We start from the raw sequence: 24,481 nt of genomic DNA, 5'->3' as shown, positions 1-24,481 counted from the left end.
CACATACATACTCTGGAGGTACATCTGACTCCAATTAAAAGGTACCTGAATCTTCTAGTTGTATTCCCATATCTTATTTTGATCTTCTTTTCATCAATACACACATCTTCATATTGAGACACGCTACATTGAAAGACTTCCTGGGGACTACACATACCTTTCAAACTGGAAGCAAGGGCTCTAGCTGAGTTACAGGTTTTTGCCTTGCTTAACCCATATTATGTAACTAATTTGGGGGGTCTGCTTAGAAGCATTTTTCATGACTTATTGAATTAACAATATATGTATAACTAAATTCAATTTCATGGTTCAGTCTCTATTTTCTGCAGTCTACTAAAAATATCTATTTTTACTCAAAGTAACTGGAATTGAACCCAGAAAATAAAAAGATTAGTGTGGTGATGAGATATCACAGTAATGAGTGCAATACCAGAACCTGAATGGAACAGAATACATACACACAAATATAAAAACCTTTTTGTTTGGAAGCAGCTAAGGTTCTTACATAGATTACACACTTGACACAACTTCACAAAAGCAAGGAAGTGAAAAGTTTAGACAAGGCCACTAAAGACAACATCGTGTTTAACACTAGGCAGATTAAAAGATGTCTTCTAAAACAATGCATTTTACCCAGTATAGACAAGCCCTATGGATCTGTTTTAGTTTTACATCTCAAAACTGCTATATGTCTAGACCTTCAAGATTTCATCCATTTCCTTTGTAACAGGGTGGTCCCTCCTTGAGCACCCTCCTGCAGCAGACCACAGCACCACCGAAAGTGATGTTCTCACAATTAGACTACCCTCATTGACTAGGAAAAAGAACTCCTGTCTAGCATTCTCCAGTAGCAGCTTTCTGAACATTTCCATGGAGCCCCATAAATTAAAGTCATACTGCCCCAGCAGAGCCTGTTGGTTAGCAATATGGAGCTGTAAACTCTGTGTTGAATAAATCTTTCTTCTAAATAAGTCCAGCCTTTTAGCATTCTTTGATTTGGGGGTGACAGCTTGGTGCCCCGGATATACTCTTTCACTAGCCGCTGTCACAACTAATGAGCCCAGTGTTGGACGAGTGTAGAAGTACTCAAAGCTTGGGGAGGATACATAATATTTTCTTTATGCTCTTTTTGAGGTGGGAGAAGGCAAACATGGAGTTTTCCATAGAGCTTTTATAGGCTTTAATATCACCTTGTTAATTGGCAGAGCTACCTTGGAAGGACCGACCAATGATAAAATGTCAACCAGATGATGCGAAGACTCCCTGACCTCTTTGTCCTATACACCTAAGCCTGCAGCTGCTCTTTTCAACCAATGTTCCCTCTAATTTTTTCCATCCATGAGTGGAATGAATTTTGTTCTGTGCAGCACCAATATCGAGGTAATATGCAGATGTGCGCCACCAGCAGAAACAAAAAAATGAGATATAATATATATTTTTAAAAAGTTATCACCATAACGAAGCTGAGGCAGCCCAAGAGAGAAAAAGCATCACACTGAAAACTGCTGTGGTGGCAAAATGATGCTAGTGGGAGCTGTGGTCACACAGAGGGATGATTCTTTCACCTACACCAACCTGGGAGGGATAGGTTTCTGGATTTGAAGGGGCACCTCCAACCCCAGGACTGCAGTGGGGAGAGAGGACTCCCCCCAGCACTTTCTCCCCACCTCAGCCCTGGCTGGAAGAGACAGGCATCTCTCTCTGCCGCAGCCCCAGAGCTGGGGGAGTCCTCATCCTCTCTCCCTGCCGTAGCCCTGGGGTTGGGGGAGAGGCGTCTCTCCTCAGCCACCTCAGCCCTGCATGCCCAAGCTCCCCACCCCCACCTTACCCCACTGCTCCCACCCCCCTCTATTCCCCCCACCTCACCTTCTCACATGTCCTCTCCAGGGTCCAGGCAGACCTATGGCTGTGCGCCTGCTCCACTAATTAGGTGTGCAGCCTTTGATGCCCTCTTGTGTGGTCATGCAGGCACGCACCTTAGAAGTAACAGAGTCTTCAGCAACTCCTGATGAACTTTAAAATCAGGATGACGTGAAATCATGCTGGACAAAATGGCTTTGTCTGGTGAAGATGAAGCCAAGACTGGAGTGGATAGAATCTCCTCTACCGGCTGTTGCTTTGGCTCTGGAAATTCCTCCTGATGTTCGGTACGCACCTGATACTCAACTTGGGGGACAGAGCAGCTCAGTGCGTAGACCCAGCCCTTCTAGATGAGGACACTGAGTACACACAGTAAGGGGAAGATCGGGAAGTTGGGGGAAATCTCCAAGAGTTCCAAAAGAGCCACTGATATGAGGCAGGGCATTCCCATGGGTCCCACTGAAGGGTTGCCGTGGTAAATAGGAAGAAAGGATCTCTGCATAGACCTATGGGTCTTGCTTCATGGTTGAGATTCATACGACCCAAAAATTCCCTTTCCTCTCAGTGCCAGGGATTGATGCTGGGAGCCAGGCAATGAGCAGAGCAATGCCATCATAGAAAGCTTCCTCTTAAAGGGTACCAGGAGGTTGCCTATCTAGGAAGCAAGCAACTGCAGTACTGGAGGTTGAATCACTGACCACGGAGCCAGGGGACTGGACTCTTGTAAGGCTGGAGACACCAGCACCAAAATGCAAAGCAGGTTTCTTGCTGCCACAAATGCCACTGCAGTAGTTGGTGTCAAGATGGTCTCTTGTTGCAGTGCAGAAGTTGACAGTGCCTCTCCCAACATTGGACTTGACGGTGCCCATTGTGGCATGGAGCTGACTGTGCCAACTAAGGCACGGATTTGGAGGAGGAGTGCTCATGTTTCAGATGCTCTCTACTCAATTCCTTCTCAACCCTCTTACCAGACTTAAGAGGTGGAGACCCTCCTCTGGTTTCCTCTCTAGAAGCTTTGTATTTCTTCCTCAGTGTGGACAAGGAAGAACGGTGCTGGGATTCCACTAATTCTGGAGATGTGCTTCTCTTTGAAGCTGCAGCACTCAGCACTGACTCAGACTGGCACAGTGGCCAATGCCAGGCGCCCCAGAGGGAATGAACAGAACAAGTAATCATCCAGTGATCCATTCCCTGTCGTCAATCCCCAGCCTCTGGCAAACAGAGGTTAGGGACAGCATCCCCACCCATCCCGGCTAATAGCCATCGATGGACCTATCCTCCATGAATTTATCTAGTTCTTTTTTGAACCCTGTTATAGTCTTGGCCTTCAGAACATCCTCTGGCAAGGAGTTCCACAGGTTGATTGACTGTGCGTAGTGTGAAGCAATACTTCCTTTTGTTTGTTTTAAACCTGCTGCCTATTAATTTCATTTGGTGACCTCTAGTTATTGTGTTATGAGAAGGAGTAAATAACACTTCCTTATTTACTTTCTCCACACCAGTCATGATTTTATAGACCTCAATCATATCTCCCATTAGTCGTCTCTTTTCCAAGCTGAAAAGTCCCAGTCTTATTAATCTCTCCTCATACAGAAGCCATGCCATACCCCTAATAGTTTTTGTTGCCCTTTTCTGAACCTTTTCCAATTCCAATATATCTTTTTTGAGATGGGGCGACCACATCTGCATGCAATATTCAAAATATGGGCGTACCATGGATTTATATAGAAGCAATATGATATTTTTGTTCTTATTATCTATCCCTTTCTTAATGATTCCCAACATTCTGTTTGCTTTTTTGATTGCTGCTGCACATTGAGTGGATGTTTTCAGAGAACTATCCACAATGACTACAAGATCTCTTTCTTGAGTGATAACAGCTAATTTAGACCCCATCATTTTATATGTATAGTTGGGATTGCTTACTCCAGTCTGTTGCTTCTATTTCCCTGGGCCTCTTCCTACCAGGCCCATTTTATCTTCAGCCCTATCTCAGGGCCAGCGTCCTCAGATTTGTTGCTGTCTCCAAGACAGAAAGAAGCACCCTTCTTCACTCCACTGGTCCCAGCCAGGAACTGACCAGCTAAGGCCCTGCAGCTTCTTTTATCCGAGCATGTTGGGCTCTGATTGGTTGCACCCCTGAGGCCTCTCTAGGCAGGCCTGAAGCACCCCCCTTCACTGTTCCTTTCCTGTCACTTTGCTGTTTCCTGGGGCGTGGTTTAGTATGACTGTGGGGCCTCCTGTAGGGAGCCACAAAAGCTAGGTACACCATGTCACAGTGCCTTAGAGCAGTGTAGCTTATTTCCCCTTCCATACAGGAATAGGTATAGTACTATAAAGCACCTCTATACTGCATCCACAATGGGGATGGGGGCTGTATTGCTTTAACTATTCTGGTATAGTTGAAGTAGTACAACTTGTGTGTTTTAGATATCCCTAGTGCATAGGTTTCCCTATGTGTGAGAATGATTATGGTTTGTCCCTTGCAATTTTTCTTTATTCAGTGGAGTTGTAGTCTGCAATCTGTATCCTTCAAGTTGCAGATTCTTGGTCATGGTTTGTACTTCATGAGGAAAACCTGGTCACTGCAGTGGCCACAGACCTAGTAATGTCATCTACTGAATCCAGTGTGGCTTGCAGGGCCATTTTCCACACAAGCAGTCCCTCTTTTATGATGTCCTTGCTCTGAGCTCAATAGGGAGCTTGTTGATCAATGGTATCACTCTTTCTCAAGTTAAAAAGTTGTATTTGTCTAGGAGAGCCTGACAGTCACTTGTAGTTGGAACCATGCTGAAGTATGGGATTTTCTCCCTAACAGATCCAATCATTTGGGAACTTTATCTTTTGATGTGTTTGTGGCAGAATGCAGCTTCTCTTGGACATTGAAGACCACTACAGATCTGGGGTCAGAGTGTGAATAGAAATACTTGAACCCAGAAAGGGGCACCTGGTATCTTTTCTTGATACACTTTGCCATTAGTGCTGTAGTGGTGAACGCCTACCACAGAGCTCCTGCTAGGTCTAACAGTCCCTCATTTATGGCTGATCCAGAGGCTGATAAAATATCAAACAGATATCTCATTGACTGCTCCAAGAGATGGAGCTTCAGTCTTGGATCTTTCAATTTTTAAATAAGAATGCAGGAGAGGCAAATCAAGCAACCGTATAGCATTCACCCACACCTAACTTGTCTGTAACAAGAATTAGTCCATCACAGGACGAACAAGACTTGAAGCCTGCAGATTTTCAGTTCTGCCATCTTGAGGTCCTTGTATGGAGGGGGGAGGGGAATCTGTACAAGGGTGGTCTGATTGAAGAAATCTGATCCAGACAGAGGATTATGCTGTCCCTGATGTTAAAACTAAAGGACTGAAGGGTATTCTGAAAATTTTCAGAAGTTAAACAAAAATAGCTCGTGAGAGAGTGCCAGCAGGTGGTACACCACAAGGTTCTTTCTCACTGCTATAGGCAGTAAGATGGAACTGAGGGAGGGTCACAGCCACTTTGCCCTTTATGTCCTCGCACACTAACCTGGGCCATGCGTGGCCTCAACATACACTGCTAGCCAAAAAAATCTGATCTTCCTTGCATGAAGCATATGAATACCTACAGTGAGATTCACACGTATCAAAAGAACACACTTACTGGTGCGAGTGATTAGCCAATGTTTGGGGTCCTACAGTTTGTTTCCATTAGGACAAGAAACTGATGATAGAGTCAGGTGTTTCTTTGATGCAATCCCATTATTTACAAATCCTGTTTCCCTGAACACAACAGGAATCAAACAACGGGAGACAGGTTTTTTGCTCACTGTTCCAAGCCTCTTTCCAGCCAGTACTCTGTCCAAAAAGCGCTCTCAGAGCCACATTTCCAGTGCTTTTCTTAATGATTCATTGGCTTTTCTGCTTCTGTCTCTGTCTGCTTCTGGCAGCTTCTCACTTACAGACACAGCTTCACCAAACAAAGCAACCATCATGCTCACCAGCTTCAACAAGGTTTGTGACTGCCTATATGCTGAAGACATGCTTGCTGGGAACCATCCCACCTTCAGCCTAGGAATGACTAAGAAAATCAGTCTGTTTTCTTAATTGAGAACTGAATGCACAGAAACTTTGCTTGGCTTTACTTTGACTATTTTCCAATAGAAAATAGGTGTAGTGGCTGAGTGGTTAAGGCACTTGACTAGAATCTTGAAGCGCATGGATTAAAGTCTTGCTCAATCTCATACTGAAAGGCCACCTCCAGTTCATTCAGCTGCAAAATGGGTACCTGATCCATCCAGTTAAGGCAGTCAGACATGATGCTGGCTGCATCACCCCCTGGTATACTGTTGGCTATGATATTGACATGCCTTAATCACGTCCACCTAGTGAGCCATTGGCTCGGGAATATTTGACTATTTTCCACGGCATACTGAGAGGGGGAAAAATTTTTATTGCTCAAAAACTAAAAAGATGTTTTTATATCTACTTTAAAAGAAACATTTATCTTTGTTTTCTTTTCTGGTTTAGGGAAGATAATTTCCTGTCTTCAAGCAGTTAAGTGCAGCTCAGCCTCTCATTCCAGTCTTCCTGCACCTCTTCCTTTGGGAAGTTAGGGCAATATTAAAACTGACGTTGTTGTCACTACTGATGCTCACTGGTACATGCTACAACCCCAAGAACACGATAACAACTGTTTGCATTTCTGAGGCACTTTTGTATGCATTCAGGTATCTCAGAAGCCATTGTACTTTCCTCTTCATGGTCAGCATTATTTTCAGCTTCTTTTGGTTGCCAGTTATATAAAAAGCCTCTTCAGGTCTTTCCCATTTTCCTTTGTGCACCATTCCCACAGATGCTGCCATTCAGGCCCTGATTCAGCAAAGCATTTAAGCACATGATTAACAAAGATTCTGGGTAACTTCATCCCTATTCAGCAAAGCACTTAAGCATGAAGTCACATTTAATTCAAAAGGATTTAAGCATATACTTAAATGTTTTCCTGAACTAGGTCATAGAATAATAGGATCATAGGATTGGGAAGGGACCTCAAGAGGTCTTCTAGTCTAGTCCCCTACACCCAAGGCAGGACTGCATTTTATCTAGACCACCCTGGGTGCAGCCTGGGACCGTGGGACTGCTCTCTCCAGCCTGGGCTGTCTCTCACAATGCTTTGCTAGTGACAAGCAGAAAGCCCCTCCAGGAGCTGTGATCACTCAGCACAACAGCAAGTGGAGCCCCCACATCCAGCTAGATAGCATGAATGCTCCCAGAGCCACTCATGAATCCCACAGAGAAAGGCATCAGAGCCAAATCCCCCCAGCTCCCAGCACTGTACCTCAGGAATACACCATCTTGCACTGCTCAAGACAAATCATCAGTGGAAAGTGGATATACACTAGCCTTTGTACCCTGAGCAGTTTTGCCACACACTTCAGACAAACTCACTGGTAAAAGATAAACAGTTAAATTTATTGACCACAAAAGATAGATTTTAAATTATAGGCAAAAAGTCTGAGTTAGTTACCAAAAGAAATAAAATATAAGCACGCAGTCTAAACTCTCAATCCTATTATACTGGGCAACAAATAGATTAAGCAGTTTTTCTCACCCCACTGGATATTTCAGTCCTTAATATACAGGTTTGTCCCGTAAACCTGGGCAAATCTCCTCTGTTGGAGTCTTGCCTTCTTCTGAGTGTCTTTGTTGCTTGCAAAGGTGGGGGAAGGAGAAAGGCCCAGCATGTGGCCACAGTGTCTGTTTTATACCTTCAGTCCATGTGCTTGGAAAACACAAGTCCAGGCATGTCTGGGTGGCCACTGCTGAGTCTCCAGGCAAGGCTGAGCAATTCCCCTGGTGTGGCCTTAGGCAGGTGAGTCATTTAATTGTAGCTCCCTTGCTGGACAATGGCTGTTGATGGGTTGTTTCACACCCCACCCAGGCATTGGTTATTTTCCTTGCTGTTGCCTCTGGGGAACTAATGTCTGGCTGAATCCCCAATTTACGGTATGTTTTAGTGACAACCATAGAACATAATTCTCATAACTTCATATGCATTAATGATATACATATATAGATAGAAAAATGACTTTCAGCAGATCATAACTTTTCCCCTGATATATTACAAGGCATGCTTTATACTTTTATGCTTTTGTAAGATCATGATTATATAAAAATGAGGAATACGGGGGTTCCAGGATGCTCCCCCAAGGTATAGACTGTCACACATTCCTGACAGGTGTTTGTCTAACCTGCTCTTAAAACTCTCCAGTGATGGAGATGCCACAACTTCTCTAGGCAATTTATTCCAGTGCTTAATTACCCTGACCATTAGGAAGTTTTTCTTAATCTCCAAGCTAAATTTCCCTTGCTGCAATTTAAGCCCATTGCTTCTTGTCCTGTCCTCAGTGGATAAGGAGAACATTTTATCACCTTCTGCTTTATAACAACCTTTTATGTACTTGAAGATTATCACCATGTCCCCTTTCACTCTTCTCTTCTCCAGACTAAACAAACCCAGTTTTTTTAATCTTTCTTCATAGGTCATGTTATCTAGACCTTTAATCATTTTTGTTGCTTGCCTCTGGACTTTCTCCAATTTCTCCACATACTTCCTGAAATGTGGTGCCCAGAACTGGACACAATACTACAGTTGAGACCTTATCAGCACAGAGTAGAGCAGAAGAATTACTTCTTGTGTCCTGCTTACCACACTCCTGCTAATACATCCAAGGAATTGATTTTTTGCAACAGTGTTACACTGTTGTCTCATATTTAGCTTGTAAGCCACAATGATCCCAAGATCCTTTTCCGCAGCACTCCTTCCTAGACCGTCCTTTCCCATTTTGTATTTGTGCAACTGATTGTTCCTTCCTAAGTGGAGTACTTTGCTTTCCTCTTTATTGAATTTCATCCTATTTACTTCAGACCATCTCTCCAGTTTTTCCAGATCATTTTGAATTTTAATCCTATCATTCAAAGCACCTGCAACCCCTCCCAGTTCAGTATCGTCTGCAAACTTTATTTGTGTACTCTCTCTGGCATTAGTTAAATCATTAATGAAGATATTGAAGAAAACCAGGACCAATCCCTGAGGGACCCCACTTGATATGCCCTCCTAGCTTGACCGTGAACCACTGATAACTACTCTCTGGGAACGGGTTTCCAACCAGTTATGCACCCACCTTATAATAGCTCCATCTAGGTTGTATTTCCCTCGTTTGTTTATAAGAAGGTCATGAGAGACAGTATCAAAAGGCTTACTAAAGTCAAGATATATAACATCTACTACTTTCCTGCATCCACAAGTCTTGTTACCCTGTCAAAGAAAGCTATTAGATTGGTTTGATACGATTTGTTCTTGACAAATCCACGCTCATTGTTACTTACCTTATTATTCTCCAGGCATTTGTAAATTGCTTAATTATTTGTGCCATTATCTTTCCAGGTACTGAAGTTAAGGTGACTGGTCTGTCATTCCCAGGTTGTCCTTATTCCCCTTTTTATACATTGGCACTATATTTGCCCTTTTCCAGTCCTCTGAAATCCCATTTTCCTCCCATTTTCCATGATTTTTTGAAGATAATTGCTCATAGCTCAAATATCTTCCCAGTCAGCTCCATGAGTATTCTAGGATGTACTTCATCAGACCCTGGCTACTTGAAGACATCTAACTTGTCTAAGTAATTTTAACTTGTTCTTTGCCTATTTTAGCCTCTGATCCTACCCCATTTTCACTGGCGTTCACTATGTTAGAAGTCCAATCGCAAATACACTTTTTGGAGAAAACTGAAACACCAAAAAGTTACTGTTATTGTCTACCCCCACCATTGAGTAACAGGCCTATTCTGTCCCCAGTATTCTTCTTGCTTCTAATATATTTGTGAAATGTTTTCTGGTTACTCTTTATGTCTCTAGCTAGTTTAATCTCATTTCATGCCTGGGCCTTTCTAATTTTATACCTACATGCTTGTGCTGTTTATATCGATCCTTTGTGATTTGACCTAGTTTCCAGTTCTTGAGGATTCCTTTTTGAGTTTCAGATAATTAAAGATCTCCTGGTTAAGCCACGGTGGTCTCTTATGTGACAACTTCTCTCCGTCTGAAGCCATTGGAGGCCTTGTACAAGCTTATTTTCTAGTTGCACATCTGTCTTGCCTGTTTCCAATTGCTGCGCTTGAACTCAACAATTTCTGACACTTCAGTTAATTGTTATAGAAACTGAATAGTTTTGTTTGTTTGAAGTATCTAAATGTGCCATTCTCACTCTAAACTTTTGGTGACAGATATTTTTTGTTCTATTCTCTTGAGGAGGACCACGTCTTTGAGTGCTCTGACCAGACCAAAATAAGTATTTTAATAACTCCTGTTTCACCAGGAGGGTGGTGAAGCACTGGAGTGGGTTACCTAGGGAGGTGGTGGAATCTCCATCTGTCAAGGTTCCTTCCCCACTCTGAACTCTAGGGTACAGATGTGGGGACCTGCATGAAAACCTCCTAAGCTTACTTTTACCAGCTTAGGTTAAAACTTCCCCAAAGTACAAACTATTTTACCTTTTGCCCTTGGACTTCCACTGCCACCACCAAACATCTGACCGGGTTTATTTTTGAGAAAGCATTGTTTGGAAACATCTTTCCCCCCGAAATCCTCCTAACCCTTGCACCCCACTTCCTGGGGAAGGTTTGGTAAAAATCCTCACCAATTTGCATAGGTGACCATAGACCCAAACCCTTGGATCTCAAGAACAATGAAAAAAGCATTTAGTTCTTACAAGAAGAATTTTAATAGAAGAAACAGTAAAAAAGAATCACCTCTGTAAAATCAGGATGGTAAATACCTTACAGGGTAATTAGATTCAAAACATAGAGAATCCCTATAGGCAAAACCTTAAGTTACAAAAAGACACAAAGACCGGAATATACATTCCATTCAGCACAGCTTATTTTCTCAGCCATTTAAAGAAATCATAATCTAACGCATATCTAGCTAGATTACTTACTAAGTTCTAAGACTCCATTCCTGTTCTGTCCCTGGCAAAAGCATCACACAGACAGACTCTTTGTTTCTCCCTCCCTCCAGCTTTTGAAAGTATCTTGTCCCCTCATTGGTCATTTTGGTCAGGTGCCAGCGAGGTTATCCTAGCTTCTTAACCCTTTACAGGTGAAAGGGTTTTTCCTCTGGCCAGGAGGGATTTAAAGGTGTTTACCCTTCCCTTTATATTTATGACACCATCCTTAGAGGTTTTTAAGGCCCAGCTTGACAAAGCCTTGGCTGGGATGATTTTGTTGGGGATTGGTCCTGCTTTGAGCAGGAGATTGGATTGGATGACCTCCTGAGGTCTCTTCCAACTCTAATATTCTATGATTCTATAGAGGGAATCAAACAGCTGACTCAATATCAGGTCAGACTCCCTCCCTACATTCCTTAACAGTGTTCTTTAAGATGCCCAGCTAATTGGTGGCAGACACATTTGTTTAACTATAAAACTTAACTGATTCATTTAGGGTATTCCAATATTTCTCCTTTTTTTAGTACTCTGGAGAGCCCCAAATATTAGTCGTTCTATCCCACAACTTCTTTGGAAGAATAGTATTTTTCAAAATGAAGCAAAAGGCAGACAGAGCTCTGAAATCTGTTTTTTCCCAGCTTGGGACAAGTTTAAATCTGTCAAAATGTACAAGACAATTTTGATCACAGTGGCACAAAATTCCTTCAGGCAAATGTTAAATATCTCTGTCCATGGACCCAGACATAATTTAATCAAAGCTCAAAAGAATGATTTATAAGTGCTGCTTTTTTCAAATGAATTGCAGATAGCAGCTTCCTTTTATCCTATCATTAGAATTTAAAAAAGCTTTAGTCTGGAAATCTTTTGTTGTCTCTCTAACCTGTTTTCATCACTTGTTTTTGCTGTGCAGGAGTAAGATGACATCAATAAGAGTTAAGAGTCAAGGACTCCCGGTGGCACTAGACTTTTTCCTGCAACATTTTCTTCAGCATATGGTGTCTCAATGATTTCTCTTGGTAAAGACATATACTAACTGAACTACTCAGATACAAGGCACTTGATGTGGTCATTTTCTGTTAATTTTCATCCTGGTATTTCCAAAGGCCACTTATAAGAAGGAAAAAAATAGGACCTATTTCATATCATATTGAAACCTCTAGTATAGTGGTCCCCAAACTTTTGAGGGTTGTGCTTCCCTGGCCTCCCCTGGAGCCAGTGCCAGAAGCTTGGCTGCGGCTTGGGGGGGGGGGAGAGGAGGAACATGGACGGGGTAAGGGGGCTGAGGCTGGGGCTGCAGTGGCGGGTGGGTCTAGGGCTGGAGCCTTGCCGGGGGCCAAGGCTGGGGTACGAGCAAAGCCACAGGCGGGCCTGTGGCCGGATTTAGCTCCGCTCCCATCCCCGGGCTGGGAATGGAGCTGCAGCTAGGCCCGCAGCTGGGTTTGTCTCTGCTCCCTCCCCAGCCAGGGGCTGAGGGTGGGGCTGAAGTGGCAGCTGGGCCCCCAGCTGTGTGCAGAGCTGCACCAAGGCTGGGGACAGGGTCAGACACGGGGCTGGGAATGGGGGACATGGCTGGGGGTGGGGTCAGAGCAGAACTGGGGGTGGGGCTGGCTGGCACTCCCACCCCATCCCCGCCACGACCCCCCGAACGCTGCTCTGCACACCCCTAGGGGGGCGTGCCCCACAATTTGGGGACCTCTGCTCTGGCGGCTGCCTATAACATAATGTACAGTCAAACTGGCCAGAAGAATGGATACCTTCAGCCATATTTATGTATTTATATCTAACTCAGAGTGAGGAAAACAAGCTATTATAGTAATTCTAGCATCTCTCCAATCCACTATGATCCTTCTTAGATCACTAGAGAAAGAGAGCTTGATGATCTCAGCCAAACACCTAAACAAACAGCTGGGCTCCTTTCAAAACTCTCATGCAACATGACACAAATCAGCATTATCACTTTTTACGGAGTAACAACTTTCACTCTGCACAAGACCTGGACTACATTAAGGTTAAGCTTTAGGACTGATCTGGAAGTTTGTACAATGACTGCCCATGCTATGCCTACTGTTAGTCAATGCTCTGAGTCACCCACTTTCATGAGAAGTACACTTCTCACACAAAAAAACACCATACTTCAATATTTTGGCGTATGCATCACAAAACTGCCAGTCACTGAATTCATCTATCAAAATTCCTCATGACAAGGGTGAGAGGAGATAGTTCAGACATTTTTCTCCAAATTTTGTATTCTTTGAATATTTGTATTCCACATGTGATGAAAAGCAAACAAGAGGTTGATATTGTCCTACCTGATCTGCTTGCCCTCTCGAACATCATACAAAGAAAAGAAGACATCTGTGTCTTCCCCAATAGTATTATAGGTGAAGCTCTTTAGACTGATGAAGAAGTGGTGAGGCACTGGCATACGGCAAGCCTCCCCATGACGCTGACGAATTGTATCCACCTGATTTTTAAAAATCAAAAACAAGTATTATTTTCTTCACAAATAAGGTGTACATAACTCACATGGCAGAGTCATAACTCAGTTCTTCCTTCTCCATGGAGTAGACGTTTAGCCTCATGAATTAGGTGCTACATCAGAGACATATGGCAGATGTGTTTTCAGTTTTTCTAGTTTTAACTTATATATTTGGTTTTCATTGCAGTGGTTTTGGAAACAGCAATAAGAAGATGTGTGGTGTTACCAATCTGAAATCAACTTATCTAACCATCAAAGAGACTACATCAGTTCTGTTTCTCAGCCAGTGCTCCAGATTCCAGAAAGTACAATTCTTGTTGACTCACACTGTTAGCAGGTATTAGAATTCCAAAAAAATTGCTTCAGAAACTGCTTCTTGCTGACTTTTTATAATAGTTGCAGCTCATTAACCACCCTGGAGATGAGAGACGTGGAACTGGTTATGTGAGATTGTGGGGAGGGAGGGATTTGAGGTCTAAAATAGAGAGATCTCTTTTAGGAAACTCTAGGAACAATTTAGGGAGAAAGCTTAGGCTGCGGGGTTTATCTTTTATTATCGATATTTGAGTAACCAAAAGAGCCAAATACCAAGAAGGGTATACATTTGGGCCTAATACCAATTACATCATTTATACCAGTGGAAAGCATATATAAAATACTACCATTCTGATTTGATAGTGTTTTATTTCTATTTTGCACTGGTGTAAATAAAAACACTATGCGCAGGTCAACAATCAATTTGAGCCAATTCTGATCAGTCAGTCTGCGATTTGCATTATTTCTCTACATTCAGATACATTATCAGAGATTTCAAAGAAAAAAAGACATCATGCTAGGGTTTTGCAGCCATCTTACCTGTGTTGTGCTTTGCTGGACACTGTGCCTACTTGATAAATGCTGTGGAGGAAAAAAGAATAAAAATATAAATTGATTATTACAGGAGAAACGTTTGCATTCACTTTATACGGCATTGGACGACTATTTTTAAAAATTAATTTTCAACCCTAAAATCCTCCTGTCTGTACTCTCTTCTCTCTATGTATTCCTCTAATTGTTACTGTGTCCTTTATCATAAACATGCTAGACATTTCTGAGATCACAGCAGACTGATTTTTCAGTTTACTTTTGTAATTCAGAATGATTTTCTTTTATTTGTGTTATTCATTAAGATATACACCAATACTACTAGCTTTATCTGAAAACCCTTTTATACCTAACCGAGATAATTTACGGGTGGTGTTGCCTTAACTTTGAGTGTAAAAGGCTCTCACAGACTTGATAGCATTTAAAATGGTCTTTGTATGTCATTTAAAAAGGCCCTTTTTCTTTTTCTTACACTGGGTAATTTAAGGTATCCAAATGCAGGAGTACCCTACTGTTATTAATCCCCATCTAGTATGTGTTATCCTAAGGACAGATACAGTTGTTTAATCATCCACAGAGATGGAAGCCTAGAAAGAAGGTGATTTTGTTTGATACTTTCTGTGTTCAAATTTTGCACAGATCTGGACTGTGTGATACAAAATGAAATTCCAGTAAACATCTGAAGACATTTTCACTAATATCAAATAGTCAACACCTGTACAAAAATATCTGTAGTAAGAGCACCATCCGATGAAGTGAGCTGTAGCTCACGAAAGCTTATGCTCAAATAAATTTGTTAGTCTCTAAAGTGCCACAAGTACTCCTTTTCTTTTATCTCTGAAACTGTAACTCAAAAGATGATCCTGTTTTTCATGCTAAACGGTAACATTATAATCAGAAAATGGACGGCAAGTCTCTAACTGTGCCTGTTTAATCTCCAGAGATTTAAATATTAATCTGAATCTAAACTGAGGTTTCAAAGGTTTGTTTTTTTAATGTCTTGTTAACGATTTTTCCATGCCTTGTTATGTACATTCATTTAAACTTTAGTATTTAAAAAATGAAATATCTTGTCAACATGATCAACAGAATAGCTTACGTCCTTTTCCCTCTCTTCTTACCCTACCCTTTTCAGACATGTTTAAGATACTGTTGTTCTGACAAACCTGAACACACTACCTAGCAGGACCTGCATGATTTGTTGTCAACATGGCAGCAGTTGCAGGAACAGAAATTCAACAAACCAAGAGCTTCAGCAACAGCATCTCCAAACCATGGCATTCTTATGAGTCTTGCAGTCAGAAAAAATGAATAAAAACAGAGGAAAAAGGCCATTTTATTTTGGGGATTGAAATATATTCTATATAAAAGAATAAGCTCTACAAGGGACTGAAATTAAATAATACAATTGGAGGTCAATGAATTTGCATTTTAACAGTAGTGGGCTGAATATCCTTTTTGCATCTTTGGCTGGCCAGGAGACTGGATTTCATGACAGTCCATACTTTTGATGCTTCAGGGCTCCACTAATGCAATACTCTCTACTTTGGGCTGACCCTGACAGGGTCCAAAAACAATACAGATTTAATGTGTGCTTGCCACTGCAAGTGAATGGCTTTAATCCATGGACAAGGAGATGAGAGTTTTGTTGTTACTTCCTGAAAAAATGGATATACTTCTAAATCTATGCAGTCGGGCAAAGGTACAATGGGGTTATAAGTATAAGCCTCAGATAGCTCTGAGGAAGAACACTGTTCAGCCAGTGGGCCACTGTATTGATGATCTGATAGGACACAGCAATGACCTACAAAAAAAGTGCAAATGAGTAAGCCACTGCTGCATGCCTCAGATGCACTAAGAGGCACAAGTGGTTAAATCCATAAAGGGATTTAGGCACCTAAGTGTCTCCTGGTAAAATCCCCTTAAACCTGCCACTGGGCACATGCACAGCAATCTCAGTCCTGTGCCCAGTTGGGATCCTCAAACTAGGCATTCTCTCCCCTATCTTGCTTGCAGGGACTGATCTGGCAGGCATTCTCAGAGGTCGCCTAACAGATCAGATCCCACGCAAAACTTATCTAGAGGAGGTGGTGGTTGTAATGTTGCTTCCACCTTCTAACGTTTGGACCAATGGTTAGAGCACGCCCCACAGACATAGGAGACCTGGGCTCAACTGCTCCCCTTCCACCCCGGATAGTCTAGGCTGGGTCTCTCTCCAGCTCTCCTGTAGAAGCCACTCTACTCTGTATAAATAATTAAGTATTTATTGGGCCAGAGAAAGAGTAAGAATGACTCTTTAACCCAGTGGCTAGGGCATTCACCCAGTATGTGGGAGACCTAAGTTTGAGTTCCCCTTCCAATCTTGTCCCACAACCCAGGTGAATGATTTAACTACTGGGCTAAAAAGGGCAGCCCCACCACCTTCTTTTTGCAAGAAAGGACTTAGGTGCCTAACTCCAGGAGAGGGTTCATGGCTGTGAATCTCGAACAAAAATAGGCATTTCCCTCAGACCTGGACTTAGGCGCCTAAGTTCCTTTGAAGCTTAGGTCATACCAGGGCTTAGGTCTTCAGCATTTCATATTAGTTCGTTTAGACATCTCCCCACTCAACTTGCTGGCATTTCTGGATCCCATTCTTAGGTACTTAACTCTCCCCAGGAGTTATACAGGGTACCTGGTTCAGTATTATAAATTCCATTAGATAGCAGGGTGACTAAAATTTAGGCACTGCAATGCATTGCCGCTTAGCCTAAGTCCTCTTTTAGGATCTAGCCCAAGGCCTTTTATCTTCTTTAACCACCAGAGAATTGAAGCAATAGCCTACTAATGCACACCCACTACTATTTCTGACTCACCATAGCTTACTGCTACATTATAATGACTAATAGGGCTATTAGAGTATTGTTTATTAATCTTATACTTCATTATTTTTGAACACCCTTCCTAAAGTTTTGTGGGAGGGTTTATGCAGTGTATCCTTCAACTGTGAAAAATGATAGTTTCAATCCTCATTTTGAATATATTTATTGTTTGTTTATTTTTCTAACCCATTCTCCCTTTTAAAAAGTTGTTCCCTGAACTGTTTGTATCCTCTTCTCCTCTTCCCACTCCATCCCTACCCCCAGAAGTAGGGAACAGGTGTTTTCAGTGAGTTTCAAAAATGAGGCATCAATGTGCCTATAGGGAGTTTGGTATACGACTATGGAATCATCAAAAAAGTCCAAACAGCACATTAAAATTTGCATTTGGACTAACAGTGTTCCTACCTATACACTACAAATATTTTGTACTCAGCTGTCAAAACAGTCTCTCCCCACCATCAACCTCACAGATCACCATAGCACACAGATGACCTGCAAAAAATGACATGAAATGGAAGATGGCTAGAATTTGGCACACAATATCCTTATCTGAGTCTCACTTCTATAAAACATTTTTAATCTTATGTTGTGGCTGTGATGGAGGCAAAGATGAGGTTTTTTGCCTCCCTCAGGGCATCTACAAAGCCCCAGTCAGTAGCGTTCTACGTGATGAGCATCCACACTGTGCCTACTTGCATGCAAAGTCAAAATGCTTCACATTGTGGGGAATTTTTAGTGTGTACAAGCCATTTTCATTTCTATTATATATTTACAAATATTTTTTAAAAAGCTTAGAGAGCTTTCCATTTCTCTATAACAGCTGTATAAAAGCGCCAAGCTCAACTCTCTTTGAACTCCTTATGTATCTTGCTGTTTTGACATCAAATGCTATGTTCATTGCAAGTCTATTTCTAGTTTCTCTCCACTTCAAAACTCCCCTCAAAACTGGTGTATTTGTAAGAAATCCTGATATATTACTTATCTTAATTTAAAAATAAAATAGTTCAATTTAAAGACAAACAGCTGAGGCCTGGAAGAAACATGGGCAGTAGTTCTGTCGTCTGCCCATCTACAGCACTCACCCTGTAGGCACTTCAGAATGATGCATAAAAAAATGACCAATTAATCAAAAGGAAGGCTAAACAAATGTTTGGAGGCTAGATTTAAACCCTTCTAAAGATCTGCAGATATCTCCAGAGAGGTGTGTCCTGTTTATTTCTTTCTTGTGCCCATTCTTGCTAAATAACAGTGTCCCACTGTTACTGCTGTGCTGCTGGGCCTATACCACTGACCGATGTAGATTAAATCCAGTGGCAATTCCAACTGCAAGCTGATTTACAGGAAGCCCCGTGGAATAGTTTAACAACTCAGAATACATTTCCGCACAATGTTATACAGGTTAAAAATGATGTACATACCAAAAAATACTATTCAATTATATCATTTTTTAAAAAATCATTCACATTTTCATATGGAAAGGGTAATTTGTTTTTCTTAAAAAACAACATCAATTTTAGATAAATTTTGTTCATGTTAAGGACATTGTTCAGCTTCATAATCAGCAACCTGAAGGAGAAAAATTCACAAGGCCTAAGATAAAGTGATTCTGATAAGAGAGGAGATGAAAAAGAAAAGTCATTTACCTGTATAATAACTGGAGTTTATTTTCGATGTGGGGTTCCCTATCTGTATTCTATTAGAAGAGTGCATGTACTCCATGTGCCCAAGACTGGAAAATTTCTGCTACTAGACTCCATTGGTCCACAGCTGCACTCTTCTCCTTGTGCTCTGACCTGAGGGCATAAGGGGCAGTGTGGACTGACTGCCTCTCTTGTTCCCTTTCTACTACAAATAGCCATAGGCCAGGGCTCTGCAGTAGAGGGGAAGGAAGGTGGATACTGGAATACAGATAGGGACCACGTATCTCAAAGAACTCCAGTTATTGTTCAAGGTAAGTAACCTTTCTTCTTCGAGTGATGGTCCCTATGTGTATCCACTCAAGGTGACTCACAAACGGTATTCGTTGAGGAGGATAGGTTGGTCTGCATCTGCTCTACACCAGTTGAAGGACTGCTCTGCTGACTACGTAGAAGATTGTACAAGAGCATAATGGTTCACAAAAGTGTGAACAGAGCTGCTCTACAGATCTCCAGAAGAGGGACATCTTGAAATGAAGCAACAGATGCACCCTGGGCTCTGGTCAAGTGGGCCCTCATATCTTGCGGCAGATGGGCTGCCATTAACTTGTAACAAAGGATGGTGCAACCCAAAATACATTTGAAAAATCTCTCTGAAGAGACCGCTTGCCCTCTCATATGTACCATAAAAGAGACAACAGTTCAGGAGATTTCCTGAAGGGTTTTGTCTTCTGAAGATAGAATGACAAGGGTCATCATGCATCCAGAGAGTGTAGTTTCTTGTCTTCTCTGGTGGCATGTAGTTTTGGATAGAAGACAGGTAAATGGATGACCTGGTTTAGATAAGGTTACAAAGTCTCATGAAATTGCCATCAAGTGGGAGGCTGTATCTGCTGCATCTATTAATGCCTGGGGGCCGATCTACAATTTACCTTCATCAATAACTGCTTGGAAATGAGGTCCATCTTCTTGGCGGAATTTGTTGGTGAATTCTGAGAATGTATTGCAATCAATAAAATCATATTTCAACATTAAAGCTTGGTAGTTTGCTATGCAGAACTGTAAGCTTGCCAAAGTGAAGTTCTTTCTCAAAAACAGTCTAAAAATTTGGCCTCCTTATAAGAAGGTGTAGAGCTAGTGTGGTTTTGCTTGTTCCTTTCACTGACAGCTTGCACCATGGAAGAGTACAGAGCACAGTGTGAGAATAAGTATTCTGCTCCCTTAGAAGGCACAAAGTATTTCTTCTCTGTTCTCTTTGAAGTGGGAGCACAATTGACTGGAGTATGCCAGACCATCTTTAACTGTCAGGCCTCATTAATTGTCACCTTTCTAGGACATGTACTCTGGAAGATGTACAGTAGCTTATGAGGGGTGTCCTGTACTTCCTCCAGGGGGATCTGTAACTGTAACCCTCCTCAGAAGATCCGGGAACTATCTGTAGATGTCAGGCGGTGATGGTGAGCCAGGTGCAACCATCTGGGGATAACGATGATAATCCTGCCAGGACAGGTGGTCTCGCCTGGTCTGGTTGCTCTTCTTCCTTAGATTGATCCCGAGTGGGTTGAGATTCTTCCCTGAGATGGGAAGCCTGTCATGACTCCCCTTATGACTTTATAGATTCGGGATGTCTCATATGAATGGCAGGAGCTCCAGCAAGGCCAGTGTTAGGAGTCAAAGGGAAAATAGGGCAGTCCCATGGAGCAGGATGCCACTGGATCGAAAGTGTGCAGTCCCTCCTTTGTGAGAAGGAAGGTGCCCATGAGATCCCAGCACCTCTACTGGGGCTGACCCCTGGTCTTGACAGGGATGGTGAAGATCTCACACTGATAAGGGACTTATCAGGGGAAAAGGGGGCTTTTATGTTGATGAGCAGTACCATTGGTATGGGAGGTCTTATGCTTCAGATGATTGATGGTACTGGTGAGTGGCCAACTGACAGTGTCGGTACTTCCCTGATTAGTAATGGAACTGACAGTACTGGTGATTCCGGATCTATGTCGACAGCAATGTCCTCCATGGAAGCATATATAACCCCTGAAACAAGAGTGGACCAGGCTTCTTTCCCTCAGCAGCACCAGTGGTGCTGCCTTTACTGCGGTTCTATTTAGTACTGATGACTCCTTCTCTCTCCACATTGGTATCAATGGTGTAGGAGGCCTTGCTTTCACATTGGTACCAATAGTGTCCACAGCCTTCTTTCTCTCACTGATACCAAGGATGGCCCTGATTCTTTAGCTAAGGCCAGTTTTGTGGTGCTCTTGCCTTTGTTACCGGGAAACCAGTACAGTGCTCATTGTAAGTTCCTGACACTCCCATACTAGGGCATGGAGTCTCACCCAATTTAGACAGTTTTGGAGAGGAGGTCCTCTTTTTGGATAAGGACTTGGAGGGGTTCTCTCACATTTCTTCTGAGAGTGCTTGCTCTTACCCTCCTCATGCCTTTGTTTGGCAGAGTCCTTAGCCCTGCTCGAGTGATCCCTGGAGCCCGAGATCACTATGCTTTGAGGGACACTTGGTGTTTCTGCCTGATGCACAGGGGGTCTGACAGGCCACAATTGGACTAGGAACTCATAGCCTGTATTCATGAGCTTGATGGGTTCAGCTCAGAAAGGACCAGTAGGAATATGGGTTTCCCCATGTAATAGAAGCACGTCATGGTTGCTACTGACTGGGAAAGCCCAGCCATTCAGATCTTAAATCCTGGGATCCTGGATATACTGGGCACTGCATACAGGTGAATGTTAGGGTGAGAGAAACTCTCAAGACTACTAAATTACACTAACTATAAAAATGATCTAAAAACAGATTTTAAAAACTATTTACAGTTATCTACAAGTTTTGAATCAGAAAGCTAGCTAACGCTTTGGACACTGAAGAGGTTCCACCTCAAACCATGGGTGATAGAAAGGAACTGAAAGGGACTCCACACTGTCACTTATGCCCTCAGTTCAGAAAACTGCAGGTGCAGACCAAATGACACTGCTAGAAAATGTCTTCTGGTCTCAGACACATGGAGTACATGCGCACCTGGAGTGGAATATACATAGGGACCATCACTGGAAGAAGAACAATGAAACACCATACAGTAACTCCTCACTTAACATTGTCCCAGTTAACCTTTCATTATTAGGTTGCTGATGTATTAGAGAACATACCTCTTTAAAGTCCTGCAATGTTCTCTTATAATATTGTTTGGCTCTCCCCGCTCCACCTTCCCAGCATTCCAGCTGGGGAACGGGCAAGCCCCCGTGTCCCGACCCTGCTACACCTCTGCCTCAACCAAGCTTCACAATCATCATTGGTGAGTGCAATATTAAATTGTTTGTTTAAAATTATTTAAAACTTATACTGTATATGTATATAATGTCTTTTGTCTGGCAAAAAAAAATTCCCTGGAACCTAACTCCCCCTATTTACATTAATTCTTATGGGGAAATTGGATTTGCTTAACATTGTTTCACTTAAAGTTGCATTTTTCAAGAACATAACTAGGACATTAAGTGAGGAGTTACTGTACATAAGCTGCAAAGACATGCATACCCAGATAGGACACTTAAAACTAAATAAAAGCCACATCATACAAAAACTTTTAAATCCACACATTTTGCTAATGAAATTAATGTAATGATCAGGGTTTATATAACATGCCTTCATTTCACACTATTTATAGATGGAAAAGACCTGTTAAATCCCCTGATCTGTTTTTTTGCCAGTACATTACCGTTCCCTGTTGTACTATTTTCCATTTATGTAAATGTGGAAAGCAATAAGGATCCCATGAATATATAGGTGCTGGAACTAGGGGTGCTGCTGCACCCTCTGGATTGAAGTGATTTCCATCATATAAAGGGTTTACAGTTTGGTTCAGTGGTTCTCAGCACCTCCACTATATAAATTGTTCCAGCACCCTTGCATGAATACTCTCAGAAGACTATTCCACAGACTAAGAGATCTTATTGCAGGGCTTGACAAGCCAATTAAAGCTTTGTTGTTGACAAGTATGAAACTTTCCCTGATGAGCGATTCTCATCAGTTTCTGCAGAATCTATTTTTTTATTTAAACAAAAAATAAGTTTTTTGCCTTTTAGGTTGTACAGATAGCCTGCCAAATGTAAACTGAACATGACCTGACAGCAGTCTAGCTGAATCTGCAATCTAAAACAACACAGATGTATAAACTGACTAAGGGCCAAGTCCTGATCCCAACACATCACATGAGCTGCAAGCTGTGCTCTGGGAAGTTCCTTCAGAGCCAAGGTGGGAGAAGGAATCATTTACTCTGGACTATTTTGTGGTAGTGGAGTTGCTCTCTGGCTGCTACTCCAGCCTTATGGCTAGAATAAACTATGAGCAATTTGCCACAAATTTAGCTCAAGGGGAATAGCCAATGGATCCACGTACTAGCAGATTCACTGCTCTTTCTCTTAAATACTGCTGTGCAGGAATGTGCAGGGCATCCTTACAGAATGTGGAGTGCAGAAGGTGCACATCCCCTAACTCAGCGGTCTTCTTTTAAGGGTCGCACCCCACCGAACCCAGGGTCATTCTCCCCGCCCCCCCAGCTTTCCCTGAGGTGGTGCGGGGATGCTGTGGGAGGGGAAGGATGTGGCCAGAGGCAGGAGAGTAGCCACAGCCAGGCTGTGGTGGAGGCCACTAGCTGGGTCCACAGCCAGGGGCAGATCCACTCCTGACCTTGCCCCCAGCGTCAGCCCCGGGCCAGGAATGGAGCCACGTCCAGCGGCCGGACCGGGGCAGAGCTGGGGGCATAGGAGCCAGAACGAGGGGTAATGGGGGTGCTGCCGCACACCCTCACTTGAAATAGTTTCCATTAAATACAGGGTTTACAGTTTGGTGTAATGGGTCTCAGCAGCCCCACTATAAAAATTGTTCCGGCACCCTTGGCTGGGGGCGGAGATGGGCTGAGTGGTGCTCCCTCCCCTTCCCTGTGGGGGTTGGCATGGGGCCCCACTGAAGCCCCCTGGTTGGTCCTCCTTGGCCCCCTGGGGGGACCCGCCCCACACATTGGAGACCTCTGTCCTAAGTGCCACCCTCTGCACGGCTGAACCATATTAGTTTTACTACAAGCGTCTTACACTGTCACAAGAGGAGGAAGCAGGCTTTGCCTAAGATGGGTGTAAATAACCTCCAAGTTAATCAGGATATCAAAAAGCTTAATCTATAACCTGAGACACTAGTGTGCTGGAGCAAGGCCACTCAAATTTCACTGTACCAGAAGACTCAAGTGTTGGATTTTTAACCTCGAAAACTCCCACTGGAATTTCACATTGTAACTGAATCAATGTCTCTGCCAGGACAATAGAACCTTAGTTACATTAATCAATTTAAACATTCATTATGTCACACATATTCAAATTAAGAAAGATACTTTGAATGAAGTGCAAGGAAATCAAGCAAGTCATAAAGTTAAAATCTGTATGAGGTGTTTTCTGAGTCATGTAAGGTTTGATATGAAGCCTGTACTAATACTTTTTAATACAGGGCACAGAGACCCTGTACAGTCTCTGGCAAATGAGAAGTTAATCGTAAAAAACAGTGATGCATAATGGAAAGCCTCAGTATTTCCCTTGCATAGAGAAATGGATTTACAAACTATGACAACACCTTGAAAAGGGTGGCACAGACAAATCTTTACAGATTTTAAGTTTCTGAAAACATATGGTCTTTATTTCTTTCCATGTATGAACAACAATCTACCGTTACATGATGAAATCTCTGTATGACGCTTCCAGTTGACAATGTCTTCATTCATAGAATGCTCAGTGGACTATCCC

At 42.5% G+C, this 24,481-nt stretch overlaps 1 protein-coding gene across 2 annotated transcripts in view; it reads right to left on the bottom strand.

The window, feature by feature from the left end:
• Positions 1-24,481, bottom strand: part of DOCK3 (dedicator of cytokinesis 3) — a 585,745-nt gene that overhangs the window by 233,866 nt on the left and 327,398 nt on the right. For both annotated transcript variants that reach the window (XM_084634267.1, XM_084634266.1), the window contains exons 8-9: positions 14,183-14,224; positions 13,158-13,312 (exon numbers count right to left, since the gene is read on the bottom strand). In XM_084634267.1, the coding sequence (XP_084490393.1) occupies positions 13,158-13,312; positions 14,183-14,224 (197 nt within the window). The remainder of the gene's footprint in view (positions 1-13,157; positions 13,313-14,182; positions 14,225-24,481) is intronic.

This window comes from Lepidochelys olivacea (genome assembly GCF_965140295.1).
Source record: "Lepidochelys olivacea isolate rLepOli2 genome assembly, chromosome: 7".
NCBI lineage: Eukaryota > Metazoa > Chordata > Testudines > Cheloniidae > Lepidochelys > Lepidochelys olivacea.
The sequence above is the reverse complement of the archived record's forward strand: the minus strand, read 5'-3'. Positions and strand labels throughout refer to the sequence as shown.